At 44.5% G+C, this 13074-nt stretch overlaps 1 protein-coding gene across 5 annotated transcripts in view; it reads right to left on the minus strand.

Annotated features, from left to right (window-relative positions):
* The window catches only part of PEX14 (peroxisomal biogenesis factor 14), a 157652-nt gene that overhangs the window by 22833 nt on the left and 121745 nt on the right, over positions 1–13074 (minus strand). For 4 of the 5 annotated variants that reach the window (XM_024253251.3, XM_024253256.2, XM_024253252.3 and 1 more), the window contains one exon: positions 8907–9035. The exons of the other annotated variant lie outside the window; for it this stretch is intronic. In XM_024253251.3, coding sequence (XP_024109019.1) covers positions 8907–9035 — 129 coding nt within the window. The remainder of the gene's footprint in view (positions 1–8906; positions 9036–13074) is intronic. 5 annotated transcript variants of the gene reach the window in all.

A 13074-nucleotide genomic window follows, 5' to 3' on the forward strand; every position in this document is an offset into this window, starting at 1 on the left:
ATCCATATGGGGAGAAACGAACATTGATCTTCGCCTCACACCATTCACGAAAATTAACTAAGAATAGATCACAGACCTAAACATAAAAACTAACGCTATAAACTGGGTGCAGGGGCTCATGCCTGGGCCACATGGTGAAAACCCATCTCTCCACAAAATATAATAATTAGCCAGGCGTGGTGGCACATGCCTGTAGTCCCAACTACTTGGGAGGCTGAAGCAGGAGGATCACTTGAGCCCATGAGGTAGAGGTTGCAGTGAGCCACCATCAGGCCATTGCATTCCAGCCTGGGTGACAGAGTGAGACAGTGTCTCCTAGAAGACAATATAGGAGGAAGTCTCTTCAACCTTGGGATAGACAAAGGCTTCTTTAGGATGAAAAACCATGAATCATAAAAGGAAAAAAAGATAAATATATCTCATCAAAATTAAAATTGTGTGATCTTCAAAAGGTAATGTTAAGAAAATAAAAAAGCAAGCCACCAACTGGGAGGAAATACTCGTAATACATGTATCTGACCAACGACTTGAATCCAGAATACATTAAAAACCTCATTCAACTCAGTAAGAAGACTGTTAATAATGGGCAAAATACTAAAACACACTCTTCTCAAGAAAGATGCAAGTGGACAATAAACACACAAAGAGAGGCTCAACCTAATCAGTCATCAAATAAATATAAACCCAAACCACCATGAGATACCATCATATACATACTAAATTGCTAAAATTAAAAAGACTGAGAAGACCAACTGTTGGGGATATGTAGCAACTAGAACTCTCAAACATTGCTGGTGGGAAGGTAAAATGATGCAACCACTCCAGAAAACAGTTTAGCAGCTTCTTATAAAGTTAAACATACACTTAACATATAAACCAACAATTCTACTCCTAGGCGCTCACCCAAGAGAAATAAAAACATACAAAGACTTGTATACGAATGTTCACAAAAGTTTTATTCGTAATAGCTCAAAGCTGGAAACAACCCAAAGTCCATCAACTGGTGAATGGATAAACAAACTGTGGTGCATCCCTACAATGGAATACCACCCACCCAATGGTAAAAAGGAAAAGGCTTCAGATGCGTACAGCAATTTGGGTGAATCTCAGCAACATTATGCTGAGCGGAAAAAAAAAATAGAAACAAGAGAGTACAATACTGTATGATTCTATTTATATTAAAAAAAGAAAAAAACGCTAGGAAAGAAATCTAATAGGTAGTAATAGAAAGCAGATCAGTGGTTGCCCTCAAGCCAGGATCAAGGAGGGTGGATTGACTGGAAATGGGACCCAAGGGAACCTTTCAGGGTATTGGAAATGTTCTGTCATGTGGTGATGGTTATATGGAAATGTACACTTATCAAAACTCAAATTGTACAATTAAAATGGGTGTATTTTATTTTAAGTAAATTACATCTCAATAAGACTTTTAAAAAATAAAAAATCCATTCAGAATTTTTTTTTAAAAAGAGCTACAGGAAATCAGGAGTGCTTGGGAACACTACCCAGTGGTGTAGGCTCTAAGTTTTCTCTCTGCACAGCTTGCAGCTGGGACCAAGAGAAGCCAGACCTGAGAATTCTAATGCAACTTTAAAAAATGTACCTGTAATATTAGATATATATAAAAGAATATAACATTTATTTAAGTTATAAGAACAGGAATACAATGAGCAATTCTAAACCTGCCTAATTTACTAGCTAAAACTTTCCAAATACCACTGAAGCTAGCCATGTGTTCCTCCCCAGCCCAGAGGTAACCATTATCCTAAACCTAGTATTTATCAGAACTCAAACCTCCTACGGGATATGGAAAGCTGAGGACATGTGCTACCGAGATCAGGACTACATCTCAACCTTACTCGCAGGCAAGGATGACCATGCAAGATCCAGCCAATGGGGAGAAAGTGGAAGTGACATGGGCAATTTCCAAGAGGTGTCCTTAGAAGGCAGCCTGCCCTTTTCCTGCCTTCTCTCCGCTCTCGCTGGCTGGACAGCAGGTGGGATAGTTGGAGCTGAAGCATTCACACTGCACCACGAGACGGGTGACAGCCAGTCAGGAATGCAGAGCAGTGAGGCAGAGCAGGGTTCCTGCAGACCACAGAGCCTCCTGGCAGCCTGGGCTGCCTACATTTATGTAATAGAGAAAAATTCCTCTCTCTTTAAGCCACTCTTGTTTGGAGTTCTCTGTCACCTGTAGCAGAATTTTCTAAAACTAACACACTGTCAGCACAGCCAGAATCCTAACTGCCATCAACACCAAAGACTTGTAATGGTCCAAGAAACCTAAGGAAAGGATCACTTCATTTCGGTTCCTTCCCATGATACTTACCCTCTTCAACATCGTGAATGGCATTTATCCAGCCCCCACATGGCACCACACCAGGCAGAACACACAACAACAAAATGGAGAGGGTGCTTGCTAATCCAAACCGGCACCACGGACAAAAGAAAACACGATTTCCTCAAAATTAAAGAAATACTTTCTTCATATACAAACCAGTAACTTTCAGGTAGCGAAAAGAGAGATTTGTCTGCTAAACCAGCAGAGAAAGAAATGGAAGCATGAGAGAGAAATGGAAGAGACAGAGAGAGAGGTGGAGGCGACATTTGCTATTTTGCTTTCTGACGGGAACCCCAAGGCTGCCCATGCATGCTTTCTGTTTACTGTCACCTCCGTATCACTTACGCACAGGCCACCCTGGCCCCAGGCCTTTGCTGTTTCCTCTCCACAGTGATGCCTTCCTTGACGCCTTGGGTCTACCTTACGGCTGACTGATCTTCAAAGCCAGTTCAAGTCCTGCCCCTTCCAGAAAGCCTTGCCTAAGACTAGCGCTCTGGGAATTTCCTTTGTTCTCAAATTCTGAAAGCTCTCAACATTCTCACCATGCAAGGTGATGTGGGATGGTCTTCCCTGTCTTTCTCCAAGCAATGGAGGGCTTCCCTCTACGATGAACAGCAGCTCCTGAAGGCGGGTCCCATCCCCTACTACTTCCATAGCCTGCCCAGAGCAGTCTGCACCAGCTGAGCTCACAGACAGTATCACCGACCAGCCACCAGGGCAGCTCATCCGCATGACAGTCTTTCCATTCTCAAGCACATTTCCACCCCTGTTAATCCATTCCACAAGCATTTCTAGAACACCTGCTCAGACAGAGCCTCAGGCCACTAGATTTTTTTAAGCCTCAGAACTCACAGTTTAATAGGGGAGACACTGGAATAAATGTTTAAGTGCAGTGGGGCGGGGTGGGGAGTCTAGGGGCCTGAGGGGAGCCTCCCTCCAAGTCAGAATGGAGGCACTGGAAAGACTCCATGGAGGAGTGAGTGCTGGCCCAACCATGAAGAACGACAATGAGCACACAGGGTAGGCACTACAGGCTCGGCACAGGAACAACGGCCTCCGACTGATGCCCCCCAACCCATGTCTCCCCTGACTAACATGGCACCTGCTGAGACGATACAAATAATTTTAATATTAGTCTAAGAATAAAATGGCCAAATAGGTCGTATGGCACAAAAATAATTAGATGATGCATTTCAAAGTAAAACATCACTGTGCTTTTGGCTGTCCTCTGTCGGAGTTGACAGAGCCACCCTTTCTCCAGCCATTTCTTCTGACTCTCATCCCATGCTCCAGCCACTCTGAACAACTCAGAGTTTCTTTCTTTTTGGTTTTTTAGAGGCAGGGCCTTGCTCTGGCACCCAGGCTGGAGTGCAGAGGTACAATCATGGTTCACTGCAGACTCGACCTCCTGGGCTCAAGCAATCCTCCCACCTCAGCCTCCCAAGTACATGCACCACCACGCCTGGCTAGTTTTGTTTTTTAAATTTTTTTACAGAGATGGCATCTCACTATGTTGCCCAGGCTGGTCTTGAACTCCTAGCTTCAAAATGCTCCTCCTGTCTCGGCCTCTCGAAGAGTTGGGATTATAGGCGCCACATCCAACAACCTGGAGTTTCTTAAATTCACCAGTTTCACATCTATAGGCTTTTGTGTTAGCCTGGAATGCTCTTGTCTATCCTGTCTGATCACTGAACCAATCAGCCCGCCACATCCAGTTAGACATCTGCTCTCTGAAGCTTCCCATCACCTCTTCTGTGCCACCGTCCTCACCGGGGCCACCTGACAGGCACTGTTATGTTGGCCTAACTGTCTTTCCTACCAGACGGGAGCAACCAGAGACAGCGATCAGGTCTTGTTAATCTCTTTAGCTCAGGGGTCTGGCACACAGTAGGTATTCAATAACAATGCTTGCTCAGTGAATTAAGATAATCACAGATAAGTTTATGTTACTACACAGGGCTACAAAAGAAGTAAACAGAGGAATAACTCACTCTCAGGATTTCTAATCAAATGGTTCAAAACCTTTCACGGGCCTCAGACACTGATATCCTATTTTGAGAAGAGGCAACTGAAGCTCTAGGTCAGTCTTTGAAGGGGTTTAAATTGTTTATCAAAGACAGTGGAGGGAAAATGTTCAAATCTAAGAAGAAATTATTATCCTACAAAATTTACACTGGTCCTGCTTATATCTCAAAGCTTCTTGGTCTCTCTGGAGGACGAAGACAAATCAGCTTGGGGTGAATCAATCAACCAGCATTTATCAGGCCTCTGCTCAGGACTGGGCTAGGCCTGCACCTATACACATGCACTTACTCCCAAAGTAAAGCCAGACAAGAAACCAAAATGAGAAATGGAGAATGTCAAATCTTCTCTCGAATCACAGCCTGACTTCTCCTGAATTGTACTAACTTTCTTCTAACCTCTGAGAGCACTGGTTTATGCTCACACCAGGTGACACCAAGCTTCCCCTTGGTGCCAACCTCCTATCACTTTCACAAAAGCCTTCCCTGACTCTAGCCCACATTAATTCTTCTCTTTTCTGTATTTCAGAATTTCAGAATTTCTTGTCTGTATAATTAATTTTGGCATTAAATCACAACATCTTATATTATTATCCTTTTCTCAAGAGTTTATCTTATCTTTCCCAAAGAGCTGGCAAGATGCTTAAAGGTTGGGTTTTGGATCTCTCGCATGATACAGTACTGAGCATATAAGTAGATGGTTAATAAAAATACTGAGAAATTGAACTGTTACTATTCGGGCAGGTCTCTACGTTCTCTCTGCCAACACTGGCATTTGCTAACATCTCAAGGTCAACCACATTCACCAAAGAACAGAGATGCCAAAAGAGGCACTCAGTGGCACACCTGCCACTGAGCAGGTGGGCCAGCAAGTTCAAAGGTGAACAGCACTGGGCTCCCTGGGGTGGTCTTGGAAAAGCTACCCTACCCTGAGACCTGAGTGTTTGGGGCTAGGCCCAGGGGATCCCATTTTCTAGGCTTGAGCTCAGAGATGGAATGTCCGTAAAAAGCCAAGAACTGGGAAGGAAAAGGCTGCCGGGGATCTAGATGTAAAATCGGCAGGAACACACAAGAACCAAGGCCATAAATCCCTCCCAGACGCAGACAATGCCTCAGTGATAAGCATGCAGATTGTGCACCTAGTTCAGAAACTCCCCTGAGTTTGCTCGTAATTAAGGGGGTTAGAAAGGTAAAAAAATATATAAACCCAATTAATCATTTAAATATTTAAAGTCAGATTTTTCCCTCACTCCAGGATTAGTATATTTCATAACGCCAGCAGCAGACAGCCCTGGTTTTTACTGGGGTTCATTTTAGAGCATGTTTAAACTAGTCAGATTGAGTGATGCTTCCAGCAACTAATCGCATGTCAAATAAAAGATATTTTATGTAATAAATTACCGCTACAAGTAATTCAAATGTCATTTATCAGTTTTATTATCAGTCAGGCAAAGTCTTGTTTCTCTATATTAATCAAAATCAAGCTTTTTTTTTTTTTTTTAAGCAGTTTTGACACCTCTTGGCAAAAGTACAGAAGTGAAGAGGTAGAGTCACCCCCGGAGTGAGAGGAGCAATGTAACGGTATGAGAAGAATGAAGCTCAATGATGACAACTAAAAACTTCAGGTATTTAAAATTATCATTACCATTGTTTTTACACTAGTGTCAAAGCAGGAAGAAGTCTGTGTCTAAGAATGTGTATTTTATTTTTAGGGCTGGGAGGCTCTTAAAAATATTCCTACCTAAATACCTCAATGTGTATTGCTTTTTCTCAGAGCGATCTGGACATGAGTATGATTTAAATAACTGAATTGCCCCTCCCCACCCCATTCTTTTTCCTCTTTCAGAAAGACTAACAGTTTAACCCTTTGTGTCTATGGAAAGTAGGTGAACATATAATGTTTTAGGCCAACTCTGTGATCAACCAGAACAATTTGTTCTGAGTAAGAAGTTTCCAAGTAGCCGAGAGACCTGTTCGGTATTAAGCCACTGGAGGAAACAGCTGGAACAGAACAGATGTGCATCTTAGAAAATTCTGCACCCCAGCTGCCGCTGCCTATCCTCAACAAATCCCATTACACGGCTGGGCTCAGGGACACAACTAAAGAAAAAGTGTGCAGACTCAGCCTTTGGTTAAAAAGAAGCACATAAAGTCAGCTTAGGACCCAAAGCAACTACAATGGATTGGAAAAAATGCTGGCCAGGAAGGAGAAAGGAGCCCCAAGCTGACAAGTCACAGGTGCTAACCCAGTAGCCCGAATACAGGACAAGGCTCACCACTGAAGCTCTGCACCCTGCAGTGGGTCACCCAGGCAAGGCACTGACAGATTGACACACTTCAGCACACGCTCCCTGGCCTCCCCCATTCAGACTTCTGTGGACAGCCAAAGGAGGAGATCTCTAAATAAGATCCGTAACACAGACAGCAGATTCCAACCCACTGGCTGGCCCTTCAGCAAGTCCGGAGAAGAGAAGGCCTTTTTGGCTCTACCGCCAAGATCACACCTGCCTGGCTGCAGCTGAGCTGGATGAAAACAGTGCTGAGGTGAGGGAAAGAAGGCAGCTTCAGACCAGATGCTGGGGGATCAAAATGAATCTGTCATTTTTAAAATATGCCTTTTAAAATCTGATATCTAACACTTTTTTTTTTTTTTTTGAGACAGAGTCTTGCTCTTGTCACCCAGGCTGGAATGCAATGGCATGATCTCAGCTCATTGCAACCTCCACCTCCTCGGTTCAAGCGATTCTCCTGCCTCAGCCTCCTGAGTAGCTGGGATTACAGGCACCCGCCACCATGCCCAGCTAATTTTTGTATTTTTATTAGAGACAGGGTTTTGCCACATTGGCCAGGCTGGTCTCGAACTCCTGACCTCAAGTGATCCACCCGCCTTGGCCTCCCAAAGTGCTGGGATTACAGGCGTGAGCCACCACGCCCGGCCTGTTTGTTTTTTTGAGATGGAGTTTTGCTCTTGTTGCCCAGGATGGTCTCGAACTCCTGACCTCGTGATCCGCCCACCTCAGCCTCCCAAAGTGCTGGGATTACAGACGTGAGCCACTGCGCCCGGCCTTAAAATCTGATATCTAACAGTTTTAAACCATTTTTTGAAAAAATAAAACTTCTGAGAATAACAATTATAGAAAAGGCATTTTGAGAGATTACAGATCCAATCTTGAGTTTCTTTTTCTTTTTTTTGAGACAGAGTCTCGCTCTGTCACCTAGGCTGGAGTGCAGTGACGTGATCTAGGCTCACTGCAACCTCCACCTCCTGGGTTTAAGTGATTCTTCTGCCTCAGCCCCCTGAGAAGCTGGGATTACAGGCGTGTGCCACCACGCCCGGCTAATTTTTTGTATTTTTAGTAGAGACAGGGTTTCACCACGTTGGCCAGGCTGGTCTCGAACTCCTGACCTCAAGTGATCCGCCTGCCTTGGCCTCCCAAAGTGTTGGGATTACAGACGTGAGCCACTGCGCCCTGCCTGTTTGTTTTTTTGACACAGAGTTTCGCTCTTGTTGCCCAGTCTGGAGTGCAATGGCACGATCTTGGCTCACTGCAACCTCCACCTCCCGGGTTCAAGCAATTCTCCTTCCTCAGCCTCCTGAGTAGCTGGGATTACAGGCGCCTGCCACCACATCTGGCTAATTTTTTGTATTTTTAGTAGAGACAGGGTTTCATCATGTTGGCCAGGCTGGTCTTGAACTCCTGACCTCAGGTGATCCATCTGCCTCAGCCTCCCAAAGTTCAGGGATTAGAGGCGTAAGCCACCATGCCCGGCCCAATGCTGAGTTTCATTAAAGAAACAAAATGGAGCTATTTTCCATAGCTTTGTAGTCAATTTTAGCCTTTTTAAACTTTTTATAAGTGATTTCGAGGAGGGCTTCTGGCTGCATTTTGGAGGTATGCATTTATAACTTGTTTGAAGAAACTTTATTCCTATAGTAGCTTGCATTTAAGAACAACGAAAGACCCCTCATGGGTCATGATCTCGTATAATTAAAAGCAACATTCAAAAAGGACCTTCATGTTTTAACCTGAAATTCCCTAACAGACTGCTACTACATAAACGTACAAAGTATAGCCAGGACAAGGGAGGGAGGGAAATGGAGGCTGACCTAAACTTACAAATATTAACTTAAAAAAATAAAAGTGGGAGACAGGTTATTGCAGTGAGCAAACAAGAATGCACCCATGAGTCAGATGTTCACGTTGTTTTTAGTGAAACAGTAACATTCAAAAGCACTGGTATGAGGAGATGGGAACAGAATCAATAAATAGTTGTACAGGTTTTCTGCATGTAACCAAAATACCTGAAACAACAATAAAATCATTTACTCTGATCCCTTGTCTCTTCTTAAACCTTTGTCACATACTTTAAAAAGTTTGTCTAGAAGACTGGGGTGTGTCACATTCCTTGGGAAAAACCTAAGAGCTTTCTGCTGCTCCCAGTTTCTCCCAGTTTGCTAAGTCTGGGAGATACAGAACACTGCCCTTTGGCCAGAGTCCTGAATCCCAATCAAGGTTAAGCAGGAGTTTGAGCGAGTGACTTACTGTATGGCTGAGATACAAGGTGAGGGGGCTGGACAGGAACCACCTGAGTGGCTGGGCCCAAGGACGAAGGCTCATCGGCAGCAGTGCCCGACTGCTGGAAGGCCATATCAATCTCTTCATCTGTCAGCCCTGGGGAGAAGAGGACATCATTGCAGGTGAGTACCTGTTGCCAGTGTCCATAGCTGCAACAGAATCTTCACTGAGCAAAGACCTTTACAGCCACAGAATGCCTCGCATCCTAGTAAGTTGCCTCCCCGATTTCAGATTCTCCGGAACCTCTCTCAGTTGCAATTTAACCTTAAGCGACAGAATATTAGCCTCAACACTGCTTCCAAATGTGGCTCATTCAATTTCCTTAATTTATCCTTGAGTTTATTGCTGCTTTTGAAGTCGCTCCATACTGCAATTCTCCATTCTTCCCCCGAAAACAGATACCATCAACTGCAAATGTGGCTCATTTTAATCTGTAATGGTGTTAAAAAAAAAAAGAGGGGAAAAAACTAACAATAATGCATGAAAACAGACAGGGAAACAAAAAACTAATTATTGGGTGAGACGACTAATTAGTCTAGATCGTTTCTGAAGACGGGAATAATTTGCTTTATTTTATGACAAATGCAGAAATAAAAAGAAAAATCAGGACTGACTGTGATTAGTATGAATGGGATATAGAATGTAAAGAAGAAAATAAAGCAAGAAAACAGATCAAAACAAGGCCAGGCCCAAACTTTCAGATGATTATTACTCTAGCCTATCACACGCTGCCTGTATCGCCTTTGGCTAGTTTTTCTTTTCCCTTTTTGAAATCCTCCCGACACTCTAAACCACACCATACATGGGACATCAGGAAGTAGCAGGGCGCCATCTGCAGTGGCTATGCCACGTGGAGAGGATTTGCCCATAGAAGAATAAAAGGCAAATGAAAACCCATGAAGGCCGCATTTCCAGTGGGGACACAGCTGTGATATTTCCACCGGGTCTGAGCCAATTTGGGACACTGACTCTTGGGAGGAGGAAGAGAGCCCCGACCAACCCAAAGAACAGAAAGAAATGTGGCGCTCAAGTATGAAAGGAGCGGTCGCACGGGGCCAACTCAGGAAGTAGATGTGTGTACAGAGGCGCTCCAGCTGCTGAGAGTGGGAAAAGCAGGTGGGAGGTCACTGTTAGTCTGCAAAAGACCACTCGGCCAGCCCTTGCTGTTCCGGGAATCCCAACATCCAAGCGAGCTGCAACACAGAGCTTTTAAATTACAGCCAAGAGCTTTTCCACATCTGGTCGGCAGCTCTCCATTAGAAGCCCACAGCATGGTATATTTGCCCCTGGGGGTAGATGAAGTACAAGGAGGTTCTGAGGATCAGCATCTTCAAAAGGATGGTGCCTCATACTCCGTGCCTAGGGGCTAATAGATGGTGCACATTAATGCTTTAAAGCACAGCTCTGCCCTGTACCATACTGGCATGTGAGTTGACTGCAGCCACCCCTCAAACTTTTCATGCCCTACCACAGTTGGTCAAAGGAAAATGCCCGAACTTTTCTAAACAGCCCTGGACTCTTTTTTTCCCTTCTCTGTGCTGAGGAGTTGAGGACTATCCCCATTTAAAACTGCAGCTGTTCCCCTCTTTACCCTCTTCACACAGTGGAGCTGGCCAAGGGCAGGCACGGCCTCACCACTGGGAAGTCTGAAGAGCCACCGGGTTGCCCTGATAGCACCATGCTCTCAACAGATTGGTGGGTTGGATGAAAATGCTTCCAGGGTTCACAGCGCATCACGTACCACCTTCCAAAGACAAAAGCTGAAGGTCAGTAGAGTGGAGCTAGAGAGGGGGTGCTTGCTGCAAAGGGACTGCTTTACCCATAATTTCACCTCCCAAGAAGAACAGGGACAGGACCAACAGGCAAGCCAGGCAACAACAGAGAATATCCCCGCCCTGAGTTTGTGCCTCTCAGGTTCCAGCCTGTGTAGTGACTGCCGATGGCTCCTACTAAACAGGAAGGGGAACCCCTTTCGGAGCCCTGGTGGGAAAGACATTGTTTTAACCAGTTCATAATCAGCCATTAGAGAAGAAAGCAGCATCTGCGATGTCAGCACAGGCTGATGGTCACTGGTACACTACGGAATTTTATAAACCTGGTGGTTCGTGTGCCTTGTCAGCCGCTGGCTGCAAATGAAGATAATTTTCCCAAAAGGAGCATTCAGTTGCATTCTCATTTTCCCTTTTGGCTCTTTCAAATATAAACAAGTACAATAATGTTTAACACTGGGGAAATATACAGTAAGTTACAGACTGTGCTGTGGCCCTGAGAGCCGGAGCTGGTTAAAGGGACAGGACTCCCTGCCCGTAGTTCTGCCCTCTGGCCCTAAGCTTTTATGAAGCCTATTTTCCTAATAAAACATGTTCCTTGCATTATCGCAGCCAAGCTCAATAGTGAGGCCACAGTTGAAAGGGCATTAGTACTTCCTTCCAAGCTCTTGTTTTTCAGAGACCTTATCATTTGAGGCTCAAAATTTATATTGGCTGAAATTCTGATATCCCTGGTTCTCTGGGAGAGTCAGGATTTTGATTTAGTTATGGTAAATGAATCCTTTCTCTTCTTTCAAAAAATAAGCATTTTAACAATCTCACTGAATCATATTCACAGTTGGGCCATTATCCCGGTCACTGCCCTCATTTAACAGATAAGAAACCTGAGGCCCAAGAAGGGTAGAAACGATGCCCCACATCCTACTTGTAGAGAGTGGTGATGCGATGGGCACTCGAGGCTCTCCCTCTTCAGCCCAGTGACTTTCCACTACACCAGAGTTACAAAACATCAAATGGCAGACTCAAACTATGTCCTAGGTCTTCAGACTTGTTAAAGAGCTTGAGAGAAGGATTACATTTTCTTCTCCCTACCCTGCCACTCTCATCTACAGGAAGGAGCCAATGAATATTGTTTTGGGACTACATTGAAACAATACAGGAACTTAACCCCTGGCTCCTACCTGTAAATGACGCCTGGACAACTTTTTGAACAATACTAGACAGAAAAAGGCAGAATGTCCTCATCTTGTTCTCATTCTAATATTCTAACCCTAAATCAAGTCCAAATGCCTGTCACAGACTTCCCTGAGTGTCATCTTCCTCTGGAATGCCCCCACCTTAGGCAGAACTGGCCAGCTTCACAACTGCATTTACAGGACTCAGGTGATTCATTTGGAACTTAGGGAGACTGAGTGGGAACACCCACCTGTCTCCAGATCACAACTAGTTATCTGCCCAGTCATTGGCTCTTGGTGCTGTGATGACCCTGCCTTCAGGGTCAAAGTGCTGCCATGGAGCCAACATAGGACATCCCGGTGCCCTAGCCCCATCTTTCCCACCACTGCCAAGACAAACTGCTGATCTTAGATTGAGACCTTGCAGAATCCAAAAGGTTAAAAGGAATAATAAAGGAAACTGCCAATTGTAAATGAATTATATTTGGCTCTGAAAGCTGAGGCACAGGCTATATTATAAAAGGCATCTCTCTTTGCGTTGTTTACCATCACCCTGACTAATGCAGACCTTTTTTTTGTTGTTGTTTTAAATAATCTCATGCAAATTAGACACACACACTTCCTTCCAGTTGATTGCTATCTGCAAGGAATAATCTAACTGCAGAGGGACGGAGCAATGGCTGAGCAGGCAGAGAGCTGGAAGCAAAGGGCTTCACCGTCCTGCAAGCCTCCTCCCTCCTCTATTCATCTAAGTCCTCCTTTAGCTGCTATCTTTGGAAGAATTAGTCAATTTTAATAAAGCCCCAAATGTTCTTTTAGTTGAGGTATCAATATGCATTACCTGACACCACTAGCACTAGGCCTTGATGTTCTTCCTATAACTTCCTTTCTACCACTTGATGATTTTCAAGAGCCACCAGCTCCCCAACCCCCAGCCACCCAGTCTATAGCACTGACAATTAAAATATATTATTGATAGAGACTAACACTAAGAAATTCCCGTTCAGTTACTCTCTTCACTCACTAGCTCTAGTCAAAAGGAGGAGAAAGGGACGAGGGACCTTCTCTGAGAGGAGGGGAGGCAAAGAGGGTGTGGGCTGACTCTGAGAGGTAAAGAGGCCGCTTCATCTTTTCACGTCATAGTTACCTGATATGCAAAACTGAGAGCTCTCAATTCAAACCAAACTCTCT

The sequence above is a fragment of the Pongo abelii genome, chromosome 1 (assembly GCF_028885655.2).
Source record: "Pongo abelii isolate AG06213 chromosome 1, NHGRI_mPonAbe1-v2.0_pri, whole genome shotgun sequence".
NCBI lineage: Eukaryota > Metazoa > Chordata > Mammalia > Primates > Hominidae > Pongo > Pongo abelii.